The sequence below is a fragment of the Sus scrofa genome, chromosome 4 (assembly GCF_000003025.6).
Source record: "Sus scrofa isolate TJ Tabasco breed Duroc chromosome 4, Sscrofa11.1, whole genome shotgun sequence".
Classification (NCBI taxonomy): Eukaryota; Metazoa; Chordata; class Mammalia; order Artiodactyla; family Suidae; genus Sus; species Sus scrofa.
In genome coordinates this window covers 124,889,629-124,913,438 of record NC_010446.5, presented here as the reverse complement: position 1 = coordinate 124,913,438, position 23,810 = coordinate 124,889,629, and the positions used below count along the sequence as shown (strand labels likewise).

The window sequence follows — 23,810 nt, the reverse complement described above, 5'->3', positions numbered from 1 at the left end:
ATGAAGGTTCCCAGGCTAGGGGTCTAATAAGAGCTATAGCTGCTGGCCTTACGCCACAACCACAGCAACACGGGATCCGAGCTGTGTCTGCCACCTACACCACAGCTCATGGCAACGCTGGATCCTTTAACCCACTGAATGAGGCACGTATTGAACCCACAACCTCGTGGTTACCAGTCGGGTTCATTAACCACTGAGCCATGACGGGAACTCCACCTTTCTCTTTTTGGTATTTCATTGTTAGTGCAAGAAATGCCGCAAACTTCTGTGTATTAATCTTGTTTCCTGCTACCTTGCTGAATTGATTTAGTGATTCTTACAGTTTTTGATTGGAGTCTTTGGGGTTTTCTATAAAGAGTATCATGTCATCTGTGTATCATGACAGTTTTACCTCTTCCCTTCCAATTTGGATAATGTTGAATCATTCTTGTGACCTGGAATTAATCTAAATCGATCAAGGTGTTTGATCCTTTTTTTCTTTTAAATAAATTTTTGGGAGTATAGTTGACTTACAATGTTGTGTTGGTTTCTGGTATTCTCTATCTATATCGACCTCCTTTCTTTTTCAAATTCTTTTCCCATGTAGGCTATTACAGAGTACTGAGTAGACTTCCCTGTGCTATACAGTAGGTCCTTGATACTTAGCACTTTTGTGTCTAGTAGTAGGTATATGCCAATCTCAAACTCCCAATTTATCCATTCCACCACCATTTCCCCTTTGGTAACCATAAGTTTGGTTTTAAAATCTTGGAGTCTGTTTCTATTTTGTGAATAAGTTCTTTTGTATCATTTTTTATTAGATTCTACATATTGGTGACCTCATATGATATGTGTTCTTTCTCTGTCTGACTTTACTTAATATGATAGTCCCTAGGTCCATCCATGTTGCTGCAAATGGCAATATTTCATTCTCTTTTATGGCTGAGTAATATTCCATTGTATACATGTACCACGTCTTCTTTATCCATTCCTGTCAATGGACATTTAGATTGCTTCTGTGTCTTGGCTATTATAAACAGTGCTGCAGTGAACATTGGGGTGCATGTATCTTTTCAGATTATGGTTTTCTCTGGATATATGTGCAGGAGTAGGATTGCTGGATTGTATGATTGTTCTTTTTTTTATTACTCAATGAATTTATTACATTTATAGTTGTACAATGATATAGCATTTCCATTCCAAACTCCAGCATCCCGCACCCCCCAACTCTCTCCTTTGGAAACCATATTTCAAAGTCTGTGAGTCAGCATCTGTTCTTCAAAGAAGTTCATTGCGTCCTTTTTTCAGATTTCACATGTAAGTGATAGGATTTGATGTCCGTGTCTCACTGTCTGACTGACTTCACTTAGCACGATAATTTCTAGGTCCATCACATTGCTGCAAATGCCGTTATTTCGTTCCTTTGTAATGGCTGAGTAATATTCCATTGCGTATATGTACCACATCTTCTTGATCCACTCCTCTGTCAACGGACATTTAGGTTGTTTCCATGTCTTGGCTATTGCAAATAGTGCTGCAGTGAACATCAGAGTACATGTGTCTTTGCGAGTCATGGTTTCCTCTGGATAGACGCCCAGGAGTGGGATTGCTGGGTCAAATGGTAGTTCTATTTTTAGTTTTCTGAAGAATCTCCATAGTGTTTTTCACAAGATTCTTCTTTGATTTATGTCGAAGAGTGTTCTGCCTATATCTTCCACTAGAGTTTTATAGTATCCAACCTTATATTTTGGTCTTTAAGCCATTTCGAGTTAATTTTTGTGCATGGGGTAAGAGAATGTTCTAATTTCATTCTTTTACATGTTGCTGTCCAGTTTTCTCAGCACTACTTATTGAAGAGGCTGTCTTTTTCTATATTATACATTCTCACCTTTTTTAATGTGTTGTTCTTTTATTTTGTTAATGTGCTAAATCGTATTGCTTGATTTTGAGATTTTAAAGCAATCTTGCATTCCTGGAATAATTTCTTGTGATGTTTTATTTGTGTTGTGATGTTTTATTTATTCTGTTCATTTCTGGATTCAGTTTGTTAACATTTTAAGGTTTTTTTCATTCATTCATGAGATAGATTGGCCTAAATTAAAAGATAATATTCCTATCAGGCTTAGGTCTCAAAGTTTTGTTGACATCATTAAATGAGTTAGGAGGTAGCTTTGCTTCGCTTTTCCTATTTTATTCTTTTTTTTAACATATTTGAGTAAGACTGAATTTGTATTTTTAAAAATATTTATTTGAATTCACTGAGGAAATCATCTTGACTTGTTTTCTTTATTAAGTTTAATTTTCACCCTTTTTTAAAAGTTAAATTTATTGAATTAAAATTCACGTGCAATCAAATGCACACAATTGAAAGTCCGATTTGATGAGTTTTGACGAATGTATAAACCTGCGTAACTCCCACCGAAGTCAAGGTAGAGAATTTCTATCAGCTGAAGAAGTCCCTCTGCCCGTTTGCCGTGAGTACCTTTCCTCCCCAACCCCGGCAGAAACCGAGTTTGCTTATTTGCCATCTGCCTTTCTTTGGTGACTTTTCACCTTTTTTGCTCATTTTTAAATTGGGTTGTTTGTTTTCTTATTGCTGTGATTTCCAAGTTATAGTTTACTTGTCCTAGAATTTCATGTAAATGAACTCGGACATATTTTTGAGCTTCTTTTACTCAGCATAATGTTTGTGAGCTTCATCCTTGGTTATTATGTGTATGAGTATTTTTTTAATTACTCAAGGGATTTTCGTTTCATTTCATTTCATTTAGTTTTTGCCTTTTCTAGGGCCGCTCCTGAGGCATATGGAGGTTCCCATGCCAGGGGTCTAATTGGAGCTGTAGCCGCCGGCCTACACCACAGCCACAGCAACTCGGGATCTGAGCTGTGTCTGTGACCTACACCACAGCTCACGGCAACGCCAGATCCTCAACACACTGAGCAAGGCCAAGGATTGAACCCACAACCTCGTGGTTCCTAGTTGGATTCATTAACCACTCAGCCGTGACGGGAACTCCTACTCAATGAATTTCATTGCATTTATAATTGTACAGTGATCATCACAACCCAATTTTATAGCAGTTCCATCTTAAACCCCCGGTGCATCCCCCCACCCTCCAACCTGTCTCATTTGGAAACCATACGTTGTTCAAAGTCTGTGAGTCAGTATCTGTTCTGCAGAGAAGTTCATTGTGTCCTTTTTGTAGATTCCACATGTCAGTGACAGCATATGATGTTGGTACCATTCAGTTTTATTGCTGAGTAATGTTGCGTTGTATGGGTATACCATGATTTACTTAGTCACTCTCCTGTTGGACATACTGGTTGTTTATAGTGTTTAGCTGTTATTAATAAAGCTAGTATTAACATTTGCATGCAAGTATTTGTGTGAATATGTATTTTCATTTCTGTTGGGTAAATACGCAAGAGTGGAATTGCCAGGTCATGTGGTTAGTGTATGTTACCCTTTTTTTTTTTTTTTTTCGGTCTTTTGTCCTTTTAGGGCTGCACCCGCAGCATATGGAGGTTCCCAGGCTAGGGGTCTAATCAGAGCTGTAGCCGCTGGCCTATGCCAGAGCCACAGCAACACCAGATCTGAGCCGCGTCTGTGACCCAGACCACAGCTCAGAACAACGCTGGATCCTCAACCCGCTGAGCGAGGCCAGGGATCAAACCTGCAACCTTATGGTTCCTAGTTGGATTCGCTTCCGCTGCAGCACGACAGGAACTCCGTATGTTACCTTTTTATGAAACTGACAGATTTCTCAAAGAGGTTATCATTTTACATTCCCACCTGTGTGCTGTAAAGAGTTTTGGTTTTTCCACATTTTCGTCATCAATCAGTGTTGTTAGTCTTTCAAATTTTTGCCACTCTAGTAGGTATGCAGTGGTATCATACTGTGGTTTTAATTTACATTGCCCTGGTCACTAGCAGTTTTATCATCTCGTATACTTATTGGCTATTTGCGTATCTTATGATATTTCTGTTAAATCTTAGGCCCATTTTTTTTAAAGCACTTTTTTTGGCCATGCCCACAATATGTGGAGGTTCCCAGGCCCGGTATGAAACCCGAACCACAGCAGTGATAATGCTGGATCCTTTTTTTTTTTTTTTTTTTTTTTTGTCTCTTTAGGGCCAGCAGCATATGGAAATTCTCAGGTTAGGGGTCAAATCAGAGCTGCAGCTGCAGACCTACACCACAGCCACAGCAGCACTGGATCTGAGCCACATCTGCCACATACACCGCAGCTCACGGGAATGCCAGATTTTTAACTGACTGAGCAAGGCCAGGGATCAAACCTGCATCCTCATGAATATTAGCTTCTTAACTGGCTGAGTCACAATAGGAATTCCCAATGCAGGATCCTTAACCCACGGAGCCACCCGAAAATTCCTAAAGCATTTTTTTTAAAGTATAACTGATTTACAGTGTTGTGCCTATTTCTGCTGTACAGCAAAGTGACCCAGTCATACACATAGACATACGTTTTCTCATGTTATCTTCTGTCATGTTCTAGCCCAAGAGATTGGATATAGCTGAAGCCCTCTTAAAGAGGGTGATTTTGTTTTTTGTGGTTTTTTTTTTTTTTTTGTCTTTTTGATATTTCTTGGGCCGCTCCCACAGCATATGGAGGTTCCCAGGCTAGGGGTCTAATCGGAGCTGTAGCCACCAGCCTACACCAGAGCCACAGCAACGTGGGATTTGAGCCGAGTCTGCGACCTACACCACAGCTCACGGCAACCCCTGATCGTTAACCCACTAAGCAAGGGCAGGACCGAACCCGCAACCTCATGGTCCCTAGTCGGATTCGTTAACCACTGCACCACGACGGGAACTCCTGATTTTGTTTTACATTTTACTATACGGAAGCTATTGAGAGACAGACATGTACTTTTTTTCCTTTTAAAATGAATATGTGTGTTCTGATCATAGCTTTTCTCAATTCTGATCTAATGCTCGAAACTTAATGTCGTTACTCCTTTTTTTCCCCACCCCTGGGGCATGCGTAAATTCCCTGGTCAGGGATTAAACCTAAACCGTAGCCGTGACAACACCAAATCCCTAACTTCTAGGCCCCCAGGGAACTCCTGATGTGGTGTTATTCTTTATAACTAGCTATAAATACTAGTTTTGTGGTAAACCTTTTTATGTCAATGTGGCTTTTACCTTATACTTTTTTGCATGTGCTCATTTTTAGTTGGGTTGTGTATGTTCTTATATAGAGTTGTGGTAGTTCTTACATATTATGGATTAAAGTTATTTGGCATGTGTATGTTTTGCAAATATTTCCTTCCTAACATTTTGTTCATCTTTCCATTTTCTTAAAAATGACTTTAAAAGGATTGAAGTTTTAAATTTGTTAAAATTCCATAAAAAGAAAAAAAAAATGGAGTTCCCATTATGGCGCAGCAGGTTAAGAACCTGACATAGTGTCCAGGAGGATGGGAGTTTGATCCTTGGCTTCAATCAGTGGGTTAAGGATCCAGCATTGCCGCAGGCTGCAGTGTAAGGTCACAGATTTGTCCAGGATCTGGCATTGCTGTGACTGTGGCATAGACCTGCAGCTGCAGCTCCAATTCAGCCCCTAGCCCAGGAACTTACATATGCTGCAGGTGTGGCCATAAAAAGAAAGAAAATTTTTTGTTAAAATTTAAATGTTTGTGTTTTTTAAAAAACTGGTTCATGCTTTTTGCGTCCCAAGAAATCTTTGCCTACTCTAGGTTACAAAGATTTTCACCTGTTTTTCTAGAGATTTTATAGTATTAGATTTAGTCAATTTTGAGTTGATTTTTTTTTTTCTTTTTGTCTTTTTTATCTAGGGCCATACCTGCAGCATATGGAGGTTCCCAGGCTAGGGGTCTAATAGGAGCTGTAGCCGCCGGCCTACACCAGAGCCACAGCAACGTGGGATCTGAGCTGTGTCTGCGACCTACACCACAGCTCACGGCAATGCTGGATCCTTAACCCACTGAGTGAGGCCAGGGATTGAACCCGCAACCTCCTGGTTCCTAGTCAGATTCGTTAACCACTGCGCCACGATGGGAACTCCACTTTTGAGTTGATTTTTATGTGTGGTGTGAGGTTGACTGTCGAGGTTCGTATTTTCCCGCCAGACCCCCAGTTTTAGCATCTTTAGTTGGTACGACTGTCTTTTCCCTGTGATGTTACCTTAACACCTTTGTTGAAAAGCAGTTGGCCATATGTGTGTGGTTTTGTTTTTGGACTCTCAGTTCCATTCCGGTGATCTTTCTATCCTTGCATCAATACCACATTGTCTTGATTATTATTGCTTTATAGTAAGTCTTGAATTCATGTCTTCCAACTTGTTTTTCTTCTGTTTGATGGTTATTTGTCTATTGTGGGTCCTTTGCATTTCCATATATATTTTAAAATCAACTTATTGACACTAAAAAAGCCGAGCAAGATGGTGTTGAATCTAGAAATTAACGCAGGCAGTATTTAGATACGTTAACAGTTTTGGAACTTCACGTCCCTGAGTACAGTTCAGCTGTCTCTCTTAGGTCTTTTTAAATTATCTCGGCGATGTCTTATGGCTTTTAATTGTGCTTTTTTGTTACATTTGTTCCTGCGTATTTGACCTTTTTTGGTAATAGTGGAAATGAGATTCTTTTCCTTCCTTTTCTAGATATTCGTTATTGTGTTTGATTACCTCTGGACGTTTCGTTGAAAATTTATAGGAATGATTTGATACTCCGAGCGGTATAATTTTACTGAAGACAGGGTGTCCTCTTGCTTCTGGCCAGCACTTAGGCTAGTGCAGATCACTTTAATTCAGTCAGGGATGGAGCTAATTCAGAGACGGACTTCAGTTCTAACAAGGGCTTATCTGGTTCCTATTCATTCTTCTCCAGTGGGACAGCCCTTCAGAGTCCGACTGAAATCCTGGGGTACCCACCAAATCCTCCCCTCTTGGCTGGACCCGCATTCTAATTCGTGTGCCTCCAAGCCTGTGAAGATTGCCAGAAGCTATGCTCCGTTTCTTAGCCTCTAAACCATGGGTTTTGCTTTCAGACCTGGCAGTTGCCTCGGTGGAAAAAGTTAGCTCATATACTTGCATCACTTTGTTTGTCTTACCTCTTACAGTTTGTCTCAAAAGCCACCACGATGGTAGCTTTCTGATGCCTTCAAATCATGCTTTCTTCCTTTTAATATGTAAGTGTGTGTGTGTGTGTGTGTGTGTGTGTGTGTGTGTAATATTTCCAAGTGATTTTCAGCAGGAGGGTTGGTCTGAGAAAACCTAGGAAACTATTACCAGAAGGGTCTTTTTCTTCTTCCTCTCCGCCTCCACTCTTGTACCCTAACCTTGCTAGAATAGTCACATTTTTCTATCTCGTTTGCTGTTATATTCCTGAGAAGAGTTCCTAGCACAGAATAGAAGTCAGTAGATATTTGCTGAAAGAAAGAATGGATGAATATGGGTTTTCTGCCATGGCACAGTGGCTTAAGAATCTGACTGCAGCGGCTTAGGTTGCTGTGGAAGCCCAGGTTCAATCCCTGGCCTGGCACTGCAGCTGTGGCGTGGGTCACACTTGCAGCTTGGATTCAGCAGCTGACCCAGGAAACCCCATATGCTTCAAGTGTGGCCATAAAATTAAAAAAAAAAAAAAAAGAAGATGAACTAACATTCTCTCTGAAAAGATAGAATGACATTCAGAAATAAGTATCTTTCCTGTCATTTTTTCAAACTTCAGAGAGAGCTGTTGTTGAGCTTGATTAGGGCAAGTTCTGAGCTGGAACTCAGGACCTTTAGAGTTCTAGTTTCTTACTGATGTTTCCTCAAGACATTAAGTAACATCTTTTGGTCTTTATTTCTCTATTTGTAAATGATTTATTTACCTCTCTGCTACTCATGGAAATTGTTATTAAAATTTAAGCGCTTTCAAGAGAAAAAAATTTGAAAGATGGAAAGGACATTGGAATTTTTTAATCAAGCAATCAAAATACTTAGTTATAAATATAGGCTTAACAATCTGTATCGTAATAATATACCAGGAATACAAACAAGCGAGCTCGTTACCATGTTTTAAGATTAACGATGAAGAGTCTCCCATTGTGCATAAACGTTTGCCTGTGTTCTTCCCCTTTTCCCTCCAGAGCCATTTTAAGTGCCAGATCTAGTTATTTTGCTGCGATGCTGAGTGGCTGTTGGGCTGAAAGCTCCCAGGAGTACATCACTCTTCAAGGGTAAGCGTAATTTTTACAAGGCAGCTCGCCTGCAAACGATTGCGAGTAACACCTCATACAAAGCACTTCTCATGAGTCTGATTTCCCTGTGTGTTCAGTGAAATGCTTCTCATGTGGTGGAATTCCGCAGGGTACAGATTCGGAAAAGGAGAGGCATGTGGGGGCATGCAGTCAGAGAGTGTTGGTCTTCTCAGACCGCCGTAACAAAATAAATCAGCCTGGATGCTTTAAACAGCAGAACTTCGTTTGCTGACAGCTCTGCAAGATCCAGGTACCAGCAAAATGAGGAGTGAGAGCTCTTTCCTGGGCACTGGGTCCTCGGGTTGTGGAGAGGACAGTGCCCTGTGATCGAGCCGTGGTGAATCTGCACACTTGGTGGCAATTGATGGAAACTGCTGAAGCACTCACCAAGAGATGAAATGGTGAGCTGGAGTATTTTCTGGTCCTAGACGGTCCCTGTGAGAAGCTCTAGTGAGCAACGTGGGGGAGGACCTTCTCGTAGGAAGTTGCCTGGGCATTGAGGGGGCCTCTCAGCCCTGCGTCCTTCTCGCTGCCCCTGTTGCTTCGGGTCATTTTAGGCTGGAGGCTTGGGTGTGGAATGGCGAGAGGGCTGGTTCCTCAACAGTGAGGCACGGAAAGGACTGATAAGTTCTGACTGGTTTTCAGATGGGCCTATTCTCTTCAGCCTTCTAGGTTACAACGGTCTGGTTCCCTTACTAACTAAAAGCCATCCCCAAATGCCTTGCATTTTGTAATTTCTAACTCCATAAAAAAATGGAAAACTGGAATATCAGGATATAGAATGTGTTTTTATTCTGTCTTTTCATATTTCACTTATTTAATAGAAATGAAATGCATATGCAGAGGAATGTAAACCCCTTATCTTTCATTCCAGGATTTTTCGAGAGTTCCATTTTAGTTACAGTACTTACCACACTTTCAGCACACGTCACACTGTGTTTTGCTGCCTATCTTTTAGGTATGGTTTCAGCAACTGCCACCACTAGTGATTTCAGTTATGCATCCATGGAATTATATGGATGCCTTTGCAACAGTGTATTTTTTAAACGGGGGGAGAAAAGACCAGGCTAATGAAATAGTAATAAGGAGAAAATCGTGGAGGATGTAAAATTGCCCATAATCACCAAGTTTTCCCTTGATGTTGCTCCTAAAATAGACTGCCTCTCTCTTTGTCCCCCACATGCATAACATACATGGAAGGTTTATTTTTCCTCTTCTTTTTTTTTTTCGGTCTCCCACAATATAGCATCAAAGCATAATGTGAACTGCTTCGGTGTTAAAAAAAGTAACATTTGCATCTGAGTAACGCCGTTGTCTGTCATCTGAGCTCCTCTTTTATTTATTAAATTTTAAAATTCAGATATAGTTGACATAGTATTTGTATTAGTGGTAGGCATATAACGTAAAGATTTGATGTGTTACGTACATGTATTGTGCATTGATTACCAAATAAATGAATTGACATCATCACAGTTACAATTCTTTTTCTTATGATGTGGACTTTCAAGGTCTGTCCTCCTGGCAGCTTTGAAATATGCAATATGGTTTTGCTGACTCTAGCACCTTGTTCTGCATTTCACCCCAGGATTTATCTCACACCCGGAAGCTCGCTCGTTCCTTTCGGATACCGTCTCCCATGTTGCCCACCCCTCCTCCCCCTGCCTCTGGCAACCACCAGGTTGCTTCTGGCTGTGGAAGATTTTACACGTCACGCAGTTTATTAATCGGAGGATAAAAGGAATGTGTAGTTGAAGCAGTTGGTGAAATTTTATCATCACTGTTGAAAAACAACCCGAAAGATGTGTGTATCCTACCAATAATCTCTTCCTTTGTAGTGAATTTAAAATATCTGCTGAATCGGAGTTCCCGTCCTGGTGCAGCGGAAACGAATCCAACTAGGAACCATGAGGTTGCAGGTTTGATCCCTGGCCTCACTCAGTGGGTTAAGGATCCAGTGTTGCCTTGGGCTGTGGTGTAGGTTGACGACGTGGCTCGGATCTGGTGTTGCTGTGGCTGTGGTGTAGGACGGCAGCTATAGCTCCGATTCCACCCCTAGCCTGGGAACCTCCATGTGCCGCAGGTATAGACCTAAAAGGACAAAAGGCAAATATATATATACACAGCTGCTGAATATAAGACTAGGGATAGTACTGGCAGAGGTGAGAATTTCTCGAAGTATGTCAATCCTAGGGATAGTCTCTCTAGAGTAGCCTTAGAAACGTGCCCAGAGACTCTGTTTCAGGTATTTTAGACATAATTTTTTTTTCTTTTTAGTGCTGTACCCACGGCACATGGAAGTTCCCAGGCGAGGGGGTCGAATCTGAGCTACAGCTGCCAGCCTACACCACAGCAACACAGGATCCAAGCTGCATCTGCGACCTACACCACAGCTCACAGCAGCGCCCGATCCCCGACCCACTGAGTGAGGCCAGGGATTGAACCCACATCCTCATGGATACTAGTTGGATTTGTTTCTGCTGTGCCACAACGGGAACTCCTAGACATAATTTTTAAAAACTGTCAATGTACTCTCGTTAGAACTGAATTCAATAAATATTTAAATGGAGAAATAACCTAGTTTGACCCAGAGTGCAACTTTTTGGCATTTATTAAAAATCATGTAATAGACGCAAACTATTGCCCTCAGAATAGGTAAGCAGTGAGGTCCTGCTGTATAGCAGTGGGAACTGTATCTAGTCACTGACGGTGGAGGGTAAGGTGAGAAAAAGCATGTGTGTGTGTGACGGGGTCACTTTGCTGAACAGTAGGAAGCTGACAGAACACGGTAAACCAGCTGTACTGGAAAAAATAAAAGTCATTTTAAATAAATCATGTGATTCTGTGCAGTGAGATAAAGGTTAGAGTATGTGATTATAGGATATTATTCCACAGCAGGGGAAGGTAATTTATAGCAATCGTATGGCTAATTTCCTAAAAGAAATCTTAGTGCCTTGTGGGTTTCGTGGCATTTACCTCTATCACGTATACCTTTATTCCTCTCTCCAAATAGAGTCTGTCCTCAGCGATGATAATACCTTTACAATAACATAGACTTCCTAGGCTTCTTCCACATTCACGATCCCCTTGAGTTTTCAGAATCAGTCCTTGAGAGCCCAGGTGTGTTCACGTATTACAGATGAGGAAGACTGAGGTCAGATAAGTTAAATGTCGTCCTGGGCTTCCCGGGTAAATAAGTGCGTGTGCTGAATGTTTGTTTGTTGAGTCTTCATTCTAAATCCATTCCACTGTCGTCAGGGAAGAAATGTAAAGTGTCCCGTGCCATGTGTTCCTGAGCTGGCTCACATTGCTCCTCTCCACTGTCTGAGCCAGTGGTTTTCCCGTGGGACCCTAAAGTTCCTGGCAGGGATGTGAGGGGAAATACGGCATGAGGTTGGGGTATGAGGAGAAGGCCATTTGGGAAGGGACATGACTTCAACCAGAGGTGCTCAACTTTCATCCGTCCTGTATTGCTCAGGAGGACCTCTGGCTCTAGCTCCAGGAGTAAAGGCAGTCTGCAGTCCACACGTACGAGTGATCAGAGCCTTCAAAACACACGGGCTTTTCAAGGTGGAGTCTGTTTAGAAGGACGTCAGTAGCTGGGAAGGGAGTAGCCGCTCACCTGCTGGTCTCTGTGCTGCCACCTGTAATTGTCCATCTGTCATTATGACGGAGCTCACGGATGCATATCTCCCCTTATAATACGGCTTGACTGCTGCTGACTAACTTGAGTGGTTTGTTCAAGCGAAAGCCAGATAGAAGTAGCCACATTTGTTTCCAACCACGATTCCAAGTAAGTAGACTGTACATTGAAGCAGTGGCAGCCGTGAGCAAGCCCACTCCCCTCCCAGCATTTTCCTTCCCTTCTGTTGTGGGCAAGGCTCTCCTCCTTACGGATCATCTCACCCAGAGCTGCTGTTTCAGCAGTGGAGGCTCACTCCTAATCGGCTTATTCACGTCTAATAATGCTGCCACACTGGAAATAAGGACACATTTCTTTTTGGTTTGACTTTTTTTTTTTTTTTTTAATCTTGCTTGATAAAGCAAGGTTTTCTAACACTGAAATGAAAGAAGAGAGTATTTCCTGACAGATTCTGGGTTTTATCTCCAGCCTTTATTGTCATCACATGGAATGTTTTGCTTTTCCCACTCGTATCACGTATCAAATCGACTGTCAAATTATCACCTCAAATGTTATTGGTATCATGGTGTATGAAGCTATCGGAAGGCTAAAGGGGATTTAGGAATTTTACTTTTAAAAACAAAAACAAAAACACATCTTATAGGAATTTTTATGTTGTTACAAAATAATCTGCAAAACAATTTCTCTTTTCACATTAATTTATGTCATAAGCCCGGGTAGATGCTTTCAGGGGCAGTGTGGTATAGCAGAAAGATGAGGGACTTTGGTGTCCTTATAGGAAGTCCTATATCCAGTTCTAAATTTTGCATGATTTTGGAGGCATTGCTTACCTTCCTAAGCTTCCCAAGATGTGAGATACAGTAAGGGGATGAGACAGAGTAAGGAAAAACCTGATGTGATGCTTAGTACATATAGTACGTAGTACTCATTCGTATTTGTCATTTTTATTCGCTCCCTTGATTAGAATGTTCTCGTTTTCTAGAGAGAAAGGGTTCAGGTGAGAGCTGTTATCAGCACCGGGACAGCAGGGCCCGCTTTGCTTGGTCAGCACCCTCTCTTGGGACTGCGTCCCTGTTGCAGGTCTGCAGAGTGTTTAGTGCAGTGGCTTCGAATTGAAATCCTGGGACTTCCCATCGTGGCTCAGCGGTTACTGAACCTGACTGGCACCCATGAGGACATGGGTTTGATCCCTGGCCTCATTCAGTGGGTTAAGGAACTGGCGTTGCCGTAGGCTGTGGGTATAGGTCACAGACGGGGCTCGGATCCCACATTGCTGTGGCTGTGTCTGTGGCGTTTCTGCAGCTGCAGCCCTAAAAGACAAAAAGACCAAAAAAAAAAAAAAATTCTGTCTGTCCTTACAGAAAAGAACTCAGTGTGTTTAATGAGTTGGTAGCTCACAGATGTAATGCACATGGTATTTTTAAGAGGCACAGCCTTCAGTAAGCTGAGGGGGGGGTAGAGTCCTGTAATCCTAGGAGGGCAGTCCTGTAACCCCGGCCCCAAGTTGGGAAGTGAGGGAGAGCATTGCAAGGAAGTTCTCCTGGTGAGGAAAGGGGGAGATTTTCCACATCCTCTACTGGAAGTTGAGCCACAGCCCCTATTTCTGTAAAGAAACCCCACATGTTTCCACTCCACAGAAACAGAAGTCTTTCAGTGGTGGCTTGGGCTTTGGAGCGTGAATTTGGATTTTCTCATCTCCTTTGGGAGATTCTGGGATTGCTCTGAACCTTCAGGATGATCTTTTGAACTAGAAGTCAGGGCACCTTTCTCTTCTGACTAAAATCCTTCAGTGCCTTCCCATCATAGTGAGAATTAAACCCAAATCTTTATCGTAGTCTGTAAGAACCTGTATGGTGTGGTATGACCTGGCCACAGGCTTTTCCCAGATTATCCACCTAAAGTAGCTGCAGCCCAATTGCCTAGTTACCTTCTTCTTTGTTATTCTGTTGTATTGTGTTCATGACGCTTTTCACTTTTAAAATTATCTTCTTTGTGCATTTGTGGATGAATTTATTGTCCATGTCTTTTCTCTGGGATGTAAGCTTCTTGTGTCCTCAAGGTCTAGAATAGAGCCTGTCATTCAATAAATATTGGCTGTAGGAGTTCCTGTCATGGCTCAGTGGTTAGAGAATCCAACTAGGAACCATGAGGTTGTGGGTTCGATCCCTGGTCTTGCTCAGTAGGTTAAGGATCCGGTGTTGCCATGAGCTGTGGTGTAGGTTGCAGACGTGGCTTAGATCCTGTGTTGCTGTGGCTCTGATGTAGGCTGGCAGCGATAGCTCCGATTGGACCCCTAGCCTGGGAACCTCCATATGCTGCGCGAAGTGGCCCTAAAAAAGGCAAAAAGACCAAAAAAAAAAAATATATATATATATAGAGAGAGAGAGAGAGTGTAAATGAGCAACTGAATGAGCGAATGAGTCTCTATTTACCTTAGCCAGCGCCCCCAGCCCCAGGAACCTGAAACTTGAGGAATCACATGTGAAGCACAGATTTTAGACTGGGTGCATGTTATCTCTGATCTTAGCGCTTTGTCCGCTCATAGGCTTTTCTTTTTTCTAACTCCAAGTATATGTAATGCCATCTGCAAACTTTATTTGAATTACATTTAAATGGGAATAGTGCTTTAAATCATTCCATTGAAACTATGGGCTATTGCAGTAATCCATTGTTGTTTTTTGTTTGTTTGTTTGTTTTCAGGTCAGTTGATCATGTCTTTGTAAACATTTTTGGTAAGAATACAAATGACAACAACAGTGAGAGTGCAGTTTAATAAAACAGCTATCAAGACAGCAGGAAAACAGTTTCATGCTGTTTTTATAGCTATCATACATATTGATATATGAGCTCAAATGTCTAGCTTTTCCTATTTATTTTAATAAAGCTACTGTTATTTTTTCTCAGTCCTTATCATCCTTTGCTGAAATATGTCAAGTCTTAGCAGAAATTATTCTTTCGACCTAAACGGTCAATCCTCGTTAACATGGATACAAATGCTCTTGAAATTTTGAGAAAAAGTATATGGAGTCTAACAATTGTGCCAGTGTTTCAGATTAATAGACTACAGATAATAAGGCAATTATTCTGAGATCAAAGCTTATCATATCCATGTATATAAATGAGAAGATCTAGAGATTTGACTTTCCTCTAGGTATTAGAGATGTAGAGTTTTGAATCAGCAGGAACCAGTATTTAGCCATGGTAGGGGCCAGTAAATCTTTATTAAATTAATTGAGAAATATTTCTATGTTTTTAACTCATTATTCCTTCTGAAGGTTTGGAAGAGGCTTGTAAGTACCCTAAAAAGTCAGTCATTAAATATTCATTAGACATTTATTGAGCATATATTATTTAAAGCCAAAGAAGCAAAGCAAACACCTTTCTCAGTCCTACCCTGAGGGACTCCATTTTTTTTTTCTTCCTGCCATCCTTCTTCTGTTCCTTTAGCAGACATTAGAGACGATGCCTAACAAACTGTGAAGGTCTTATCAGCACTGTCCCCACCCTGCTTCCCCTGCAGAACTCCATATTATGTGGGGGAAAGAGATTCTTTTCATCCTGGGGGACAGTGCTGACATCCTGCTGGTAGTAGATGCAAAGGTAAATGAGACATGAATCCTGCTCTTACAGAGCCCAGTTCAGAAGGAGAAACAAATATGAAAATGAAGATATTACAAGTCAGTTTGATATGATAATGAGTGTGTGTGTGTGTGTGTGTGAGAGAGATACTGCTTAAGCGCCCAGGCTTTGGAGTCTGGATTTAGATTCCAAAATCCCAGTGCAATCCGCCTAGAATTTTTTTTTCCTCTGTCTTTTTAGGGCCATACCTGCAGCATATGGCAGTTCCCAGGCTAGGGGTCAAATTGGAGCTGCAGCTGCCGGCCTACACCATAGTCACAGCCATGCCAGATCCAAGCTGCATCAGCAACCTACACCACAGCTCTTGGCAACACCGGATCCTTAACCCACTGAGCAAGGCCAGGGATTGAACTCACATCCTCACTGATACTAGTGGGGTTCATTACCCACTGAGCCACAACGAGAACTCCAGCCTGCCTGGATTTAAATTCCAGTGCCATCACTAGCCATTTGGCCTTGGGCAAGTTACTTTTTTTTTTTCCCAGCACCCACCCCCATGGGCAAGCTACTTAATTTCAATTTTTTCTTCTATAAAATGAGACAAATGATAATATATACTATTGAGTTGTTATGATTAAATGAGTTAATGGCACCCAAAACATAAATGCTCAATAGATGTTATTATTTATGTTTAACATTCAGTGATTTTTTTTTTCTACTTTGAGAGTATTAAGGAGACAGTCAGAGATAAAGAGCCACATGTCTTGTGTCTAAAAGATGAAACACCTCTACGTAGGGAGAGAATTTTAAGCAGAGCGAACAGTATGTGCTAAGGCATGGATGTATAAGGAATTATAAGTAGTTAGTTTAGGTATAGGAAATGTTATTTTTACTTATCTTGGAACAGCTACTAGAGAGGGAGAACCAGAGATCAGATGATAAAGAACATTATACATCAAGCTAAGGAATTTTGGGTTTTTTTCCCCTATGCTATGCGGAAGTGTTGAAGGGTTTCAAAATCAGGGACTTATATCAAATTTACATTTTAGCAAAGTCACTCCAAAGCAGTGTGGGACATGCGATGCGAGGAGATGATTTCAGGCAAGAAGCCTGCGTGAGATGATCCTTAGAGTACGGATGAGAGAAACTGGGAGGCTAGCCCAGGGCAGTGGGAGGGGGAAAGAGACAGCAGAGGCTGAATTCAAGAAAGTTATGAAAGTATAAAATGACAGGATATAGTGAGGGAGAAGATTAAGATGAACCTTCCGCCCTAACTTAGGCATCTAGATTCTTCTTCTTCCTGTTATTCCTGTTTTGTTGTTGTGAATTATCCAGCAGCCTTTGGAGCTTGGTCAGGGCGATCTCTGGATGAGAGGTGCCTGGATTTCTGCTTTCTTCTCTGCCGAACCCACGGGAGGAGGTGGAGGAGAAGGAGGGCATCTGCCGTCCGTCTCTGCTATTTGGTGGAGTTTTAAAGTGGGCCCAACAAATAGCACACTTTCTTCCTGCTCCAAGTAAGACAGAAGAGTCAGCAAATGAATTTAGAAAACCTTTCCTTGGAGTTCCCTGGTGGCTCAGTGGGTTAAGGACCCAACATTGTCACTGTTGTGGCTCTGGTTACTGGGTTGGTTACTAGTTATTCCTGTGGCACGGGTTTGATCCCTGGCCTGGGAACTTTTGATAAAAACTGTTCGAGCACATAAATTGTGTTTTAACGCAGGAGCCAAAGTTGATTTGGTTGCCCTGTCTGCTCTGCGACAGCCCCCCTGAGAGAAAGTCCGAATCTGGACAGCAGGTGCACCTCTTGCGGATTACCTCTTACCACGGGTTCAGCAGAGAGGAAAGGAGAGAAGGAATCCGGTTACCTCTCCATCAACAGCCAGTGGTGGTTGTCCAAGCAGATACTTCACCCCCCTTGGTACAGAGAAAGAAGAGGGTGGGATAAGGTGCGAGAAGCCCTGTAACAGTGCTTTGAATAAGATAATAATAACAGAAAAAAAGACCAAATCAGAATGTTGGGAGAGGTTAAGAAGGAGAAGGTCATGAATTTGGAGTTGGAGGTCCAGGGGTCAGTGAGACGTGGAGATGATCACTCCAGACTACTGCTGAAGTCACAGCTTTGCTTAAGTCTCTGTAACAAGGATGTTGGCAGATCCAGAGCCACTGGAGAGACCATACAAATTAAGACATCTGCGAGTTCTCTTGTGGCGCAGCAGGTTGAGGATCTGGTATTGTCAGTATAGTGACTTTGGAGGCCATTTGTCAGAGATGCTAAGGAGAGGATTTCTTTCTTCTTTATTTTATTTATTTATTTTTTGGTCTTTTTTGCCTCTTCTAGGGCCACTTCCTGCGGCATGTGGAGGTTTCCAGGCTAGGGGGCTAATCGGAGCCTTAGCCACCAGCCTACGCCAGAGCCACAGCAACACCAGATCCGAGCCATGTCTGCAACCTACACCACAGCCCACGGCAACACCAGGTCCTTAACCCACTGAGCAAGGCCAGGGATCGAACCCGCAACCTCATGGTTCCTAGTCAGATTCGTTAACCAATGCGCCGTGATGGGAACTCCTCTTCTTTTATTTTTAATTTTTATTTTATATTGGGGTACAGTTGATTTACAATGTTGTGTTAGTTTCAGGTGTACAGCAGTGATTCAGTTATACATATACATACCTCCATTCTTTTTCAGATTCTTTCCCATATAGATTATTACAGAGTATTGAGTAGAGTTCCCTTGTGCTACACAGTAGGTTACTGTTGGTTATCTAGTATGTATATAGTAGTAGGTATATGTTAATTCCAACCTCTTAGTTTATATCCCCCCCACCTTTCCTCTTTGGTAACCCTAAGTTTGCTTTCTAAGTTTATGAGTCTGTTTCTGTTCTATAAATAAATTCATTTGTCTTTCTGACTTACTTCACTTAGTATGAGAATCTTTAGGTCCATCGTATTGCTGCAAATGGCAATATTCTTTCTTTTTTTACGGCCAAGTAATGTTCCACTGTTATTTATATATATTTATATATATATATATGTATGTGTGTGTGTGTGTGTATACACACACACAATCACATCTTCTTTATCCATTCGTCCGTTGACGGACATGGAGGTTGCTTCTAGGTCTTGGCTATTGTAAATAGCCCTGCAGTAAACATTGGGGTGTATCAATCTTTTCGAATTATGATTTTCTCCAAATATATGCCTAGGAGTGGGACTGCTGGATCAAAATGGTAGTTCTATTCTTGTTTTTTTAAGGAAACTTCATACTGTTCTCCTTAGTGGTTGTACCAATTTACATTGCCACCAACAGTGTAGGAGAGTTCCCTTTTCTCCATACCCTCGAGGAGAGATTTCTTAATGAGCCAGAGACTAGACTATGACTTCTAAGGTCCTTCTGACTTTGTCTATTATGGAAGATGCTCAACAAATAATCAATGATTTTATAACATACTAATAACATTTTATAACCTAAAAAGTTCATAGCTGTAGTTATACTTCATTTTAAATCAGTGCCATACCTGCATGGATGTTATTTGAAGAATAGATTCTTTAGATAAAAATGAGATTAGAAATTTATCTTGGAGTTCCCTTGGTGGCTCAGCAGCAACGAACCTGACCAGTATCCGTGGGGACATGAGTTCGATCCCTGGCCTCATTCAGTGGGTTAAGGATCCAGCGTTGCTGTGGCTGTGGTATAGGCCAGCAGCTGTAACTCCGATTCAGCCCCTAGCCTGGGAACTTCCGTATGTTGCGGGTGCGGCCCTAAAAAGCAAAAAAACAAAAAAACAAAACTTTATCTTAGCTAGAAGTTTACGGGAAAGTAGAATGTATCATTGGTATCAAATAAACCTTGATTATTCCTGAATTTGAGTTTAGTTTTCTTTTATTTTCAGAATAAGCCATGTGGAAATGAACATTATGATGCATTTTATATATGGAGGAACTTTGGACTTCCCAGAAAAAGCTAATGTTGGGTATGTATTATTTTTTAATGATTTTAAGTATAAAAATATTAATATTTGTGGCTTCTTTTTTTTTTTTTTTTTTTTTTTTTTCCTTTTTAGGGCTGCACCTGAGGCATATGGAGGTTCCCAGGCTAGGGAGTGAATCAGAGCTATAGCCGCCAGCCTATGCCACAGCTGCAGCAACGCTGGATCCTAGCCACATCTGTGACCTACACCACAGCTCACTGCAACGTCACATCCTTAACCCACTGAGCAAGGCCCAGGATTGAACCTGCGTCCTCATGGATACTAGTCAGGTTCGTTAACTGCTGAGGCACAGCAGGAACTCCTGTGCTTCTGCTTTGTGGAGCTATATTTCAAAGTGTCAGTGAAGTAGAAGCTTCACTTTCATTACCTATTTTGCCATATCTTGTGTATATTTGAGAAATGTCCAGAAACAATTGCAATTCACAGTAATAAGATTAGGAAAAGCCTTTATTAGACATACATTATGTCAGGAAAATCCCATATTTGTTTTGGACAATAAATGACATGTTTTTTATAAAATAAAATTAAACTCTTTTTCAAATTTTGAGTATTTTTTACTACTTTATTTTTTCATTTTCGATGTCAGAAGAAGAGAAAACAATCTAAAATTAATTTGAGGATGTAGGTATCCTGTAGATGAAAAATGGTGTGATTCTTTAGAACTGTCGTGAAATGCCATCTACGCTGCTAAAATCCTACTGGAGAGTGAAATCCTACCTCGCTCTTCTAATTTTCTGGTTGTTCTCTCCTTCTCTTGCTATGTTAACATCAGACAAATGAAAGTTGCTCTTTTAATTTTAAATATGCATTGCTTCCTTTAGTTACAAACCGAATGACTAGGATTTGGGGGAGAAATACAGTGAGTCGCAGGGATCAGGTACGAAGGATTTGCCCCTGGAAACCCACGAGAAACTTCATCATAGTGTCATGGCTTGTAGGTTTCCTGCCTGTGCTCAGAGTCCCTGCCAATTGAAGGAAGCACCCCTCTGGGTCATTAGATGCCGTCTCCAATATTGTGGTCATTTTGTAGGCATTTTCTTTCTTTCTTTCTTCTTCTTCTTTTTTTTTTTTTTTTTTTTTGTCTTTTTGCCATTTCTTGGGCCGCTCCAGCGACATATGGAGGTTCCCAGGCTGGGGGTCCAATCGGAGCTGCTGTAGGCATTTTCAGTATGATGAGCACCCATTAATTGCCCTCCCTCCCAAATTTTTATCGTTCGTATTGGTTGTGAAGAGTTGTTAGCTTTTATAGGCTTTGAAGCAGTTTTCTGGGCTTCGCTGTATACGCACTGAGAATAGGAGGGGAATTTGAAACATCGCCACACTTAGGTCTTGTTACTCTCTGTTCATCAAATCAAGTGACAGTGCTTTCAACTTCTGACCTATGGCCTGTTTTAATCTGTGCAGAGTATCTATTATGTACCCTATTATGTAGGGTAGAAAGTGAGAATGAAAATAATTCAGATTATTCTTTTTTCTAAACAAACTATATATTATCAAGAAATTACTGTGTACTATGCCTTGATTTTTAAATCGAAGAATTAACAGTGCATCTATTTTTTATTTTAGTCAGATACTCAATATGGCTGATATGTATGGACTAGAAGGATTAAAAGAAGTAGCAATCTATATTTTAAGAAGAGATTACTGTAATTTCTTTCAGAAGGTAATTATGGAGTCTTGGAAATCGTTTACCCAGTGTTTAAAGCCACCCGTTATTACCTACTAGATTTTTAACTCTGTTAGTATCATTGTTTTAACTAATGGGAACTCTAGCTGAGAAATAACTCTTTGGATATACTTGCAGAGAACGGAAGTTAATTCAGATCGTTGTAATTAAAATAAAATTGAGGTGGGGATTTATTGAAAAGATACAGAAATATCCTACATAATTCAGAGGTGGAGGGTAAAGCTAGGACTCGGGCTTTGGAATTAAGAGGAAGGAAGCTGGAATCTGGGGTTCCTTTCCCACTTGGCAAAGGGCTCTACCCAGTGCCTCTTCAGTTCCTGGCCCTGAGAGGACTCTCCTGCTCCCTGCCACTGCTCTTTACAGATGAACTTGAGCAGGGATAGAGCTCTCCTCTGTTTCTCTCCCCAGGTGCTATAAGAACACGGACTTTTTCATTTTAGTTTATGCAAGTGTATTGTCTACAGAAAGATACTCTATGGTGCCTTTCAAAGACATTTTATACATTAGTCTTAGGTTCTCCATTGTTTAAATGTTCTCTGTGGCTATAGATTATTTTTTATATTCTTATTTATGATTTTCTACATTTCTTAAATTTTCGACAATGGTCCTATATTACTTTTATAATCAACAAAACCCAAATCTTAAAAGAACTGTTTACATCAGTATTTCCCTCTTATTCACTATTTGAGGCAACAAAAGGCACTGTACAAATTGTAATTAGGTCATTTTAATGATTTTAATAATATCTAAATGTAGATTTTTGTGTTGGATAGGACTTTTCCTGTCTTTCTGTAAGTTGTAGCTGCAGAATCACCCGATGTGCTAAAATAGAGTCATGAACTGGGCCTACAACCACTATCAGTCCTTCAAGGTTTACTGAAAAACAGTGAAACACCTCAGCAACTTTTGAGCATTCCAGCCTCTGTAAGTAAGGAAACTAGAAGAAGAGCAGAGGCTGTGGTGTCCCTAGTTTTGTAGGAAGTGAAAAAGCCGGGTGAAAGATTTTTCCCTTTCTTTCTTCCCCCATCTTCCAGCCAAGTGGGAGTGAGGAGGAAGATCCAAGACTCCCCCAGTAATGACTGGAGGGGGGGGGCTCTGTCTGCAATGAGGAGATGATGCCTACCCGCCCCCCAGGCGGACAGCGTCGTATCTGCATAGCCAGCCCACTTGGCAGGTTCCATCGAGGAAGAAAAGAAAGTACTAAGAGAGTCCTTGAAAGAGCCTGGACTGTGTCTCAGGAGCCAGTGAGCGTATACTTGGTTATGGAGGTTTCCAAGGGGGAGGAAGCTTGCTGGAGAAGCCAGGCCTCGCCTGGTGACTAGAGGCGGTAGTTATTGTCATAGATAGAAGGAGATAATGGCGAGTCCATTCCACAGCCCAGTTACACGTGGTAGACGTGGAGGAAAAGGACCTTCGTGATGCCGTGGACGTTAGAAGAGGCCAATACAGGGGCAGACGACACTGCGTCCCATGTAGGAGGCGCTGAGTGCTGTCAGCCCTGGAAGAATATCACTGAGAGGCTAGGGTACAGGTCAGTCTGTCCCTTGGTGAGCCAGCACGCTAGCAAAGGCCACCAGCATCTGAATTACAGTGGTCAAGGACATCCTTCTGCTACCATGCTAGTCCCTCGTGAGTTACAGAAGGCGACCCTGGCCCTTCATAGCCCCTTTCCAAGGAGTTAGACCCACAAAGGGGAGGAGCAGGAGTCCACACCCTACTGTCCACTCCAGATCTCCCCAGCTCTAAGTGTCATCAGCGACTCGCAGCGAAAGATTTACATAGGCTGTGAAATGGGTGTTTATTTATTTATTCTTTTAATTTTTTATTTTTTGCCTTTTTAGGGCCGCACCCGCAGCATCTGGAGGTTCCCAGGCTAGGGGTCTAATTGGAGCTGTAGCTGCCAGCCTACACCACAGCTCACGGCAACGCCGGATCCGTAACCCACTGAGCAAGGCCAGGGATCAAACCCACAATCTCGTGGTTCCTAGTTGGGTTCGTTAACCACTGCACCATGATGGGAACTCCCGAAATGGGTGTTTAAACAGTACCACACTGCACTTCAATACCAAAAGGAACCAAAGGTACTGGATTTGCCTGTAATCATTAAAGGATGGGAAAAAAGGGGAGTTTGACACAACATCCTTGACCGCTGCAACCGGGGGAAACGTTGAATTTAGTACCTCCTTTTTCCTGAGACGCCTCAATAAACCAGTTACATCACACATTTTAAAAATAATCTTTGATGGGTTCTCTTTGGACAGTTGCTTCTCCTTTTTACTGTGTTCATGAGTAGACAGAGGTTATATGCGGCTTCTTTTATTTTACTTTCAATAATCCACTTAATTTTAAAAGACAAAAGGTATATTTGTTTCCCTTAAGACAATAGAAGATGAAATTTCTCTTTACTTATCAATATGGCATTTTGTTGAAAAATTTTTTTGCTTTATTTTAATGTAGTCTGTATTATGTGGTAACAGATATTTGAGAACAATCTTTGTTTTTATTGACCTGATCATTAAATTTTTGCTTTACATTTTCTAAGAAGACACACACACACACACACACACACACATATATATTTCTTTTTTTTTTTTTTTTGGTCTTTTTAGGGCCACACTTGCAGCACGTGGAGGTTCCTAGGCTGGGGATCGAATTGGAGCCACAGCTGCTGGCCTACACCACAGCCACACAACACAGGGTCTGAG

At 41.5% G+C, this 23,810-nt stretch overlaps 1 protein-coding gene across 7 annotated transcripts in view; it reads left to right on the top strand.

Annotated features, from left to right (window-relative positions):
• The window catches only part of KIAA1107 (KIAA1107 ortholog), a 91,150-nt gene that overhangs the window by 36,982 nt on the left and 30,358 nt on the right, over positions 1–23,810 (top strand). For 5 of the 7 annotated variants that reach the window (XM_021090241.1, XM_021090239.1, XM_021090238.1 and 2 more), the window contains 3 exons: positions 8,097–8,186; positions 19,320–19,400; positions 20,985–21,081. In XM_021090241.1, the coding sequence (XP_020945900.1) occupies positions 8,097–8,186; positions 19,320–19,400; positions 20,985–21,081 (268 nt within the window). Of the gene's footprint in view, positions 1–8,096; positions 8,187–19,319; positions 19,401–20,984; positions 21,082–23,810 lie in introns of those variants that run through there. The other 2 variants (XM_021090240.1, XM_021090244.1) reach the window with 2 other exon arrangements.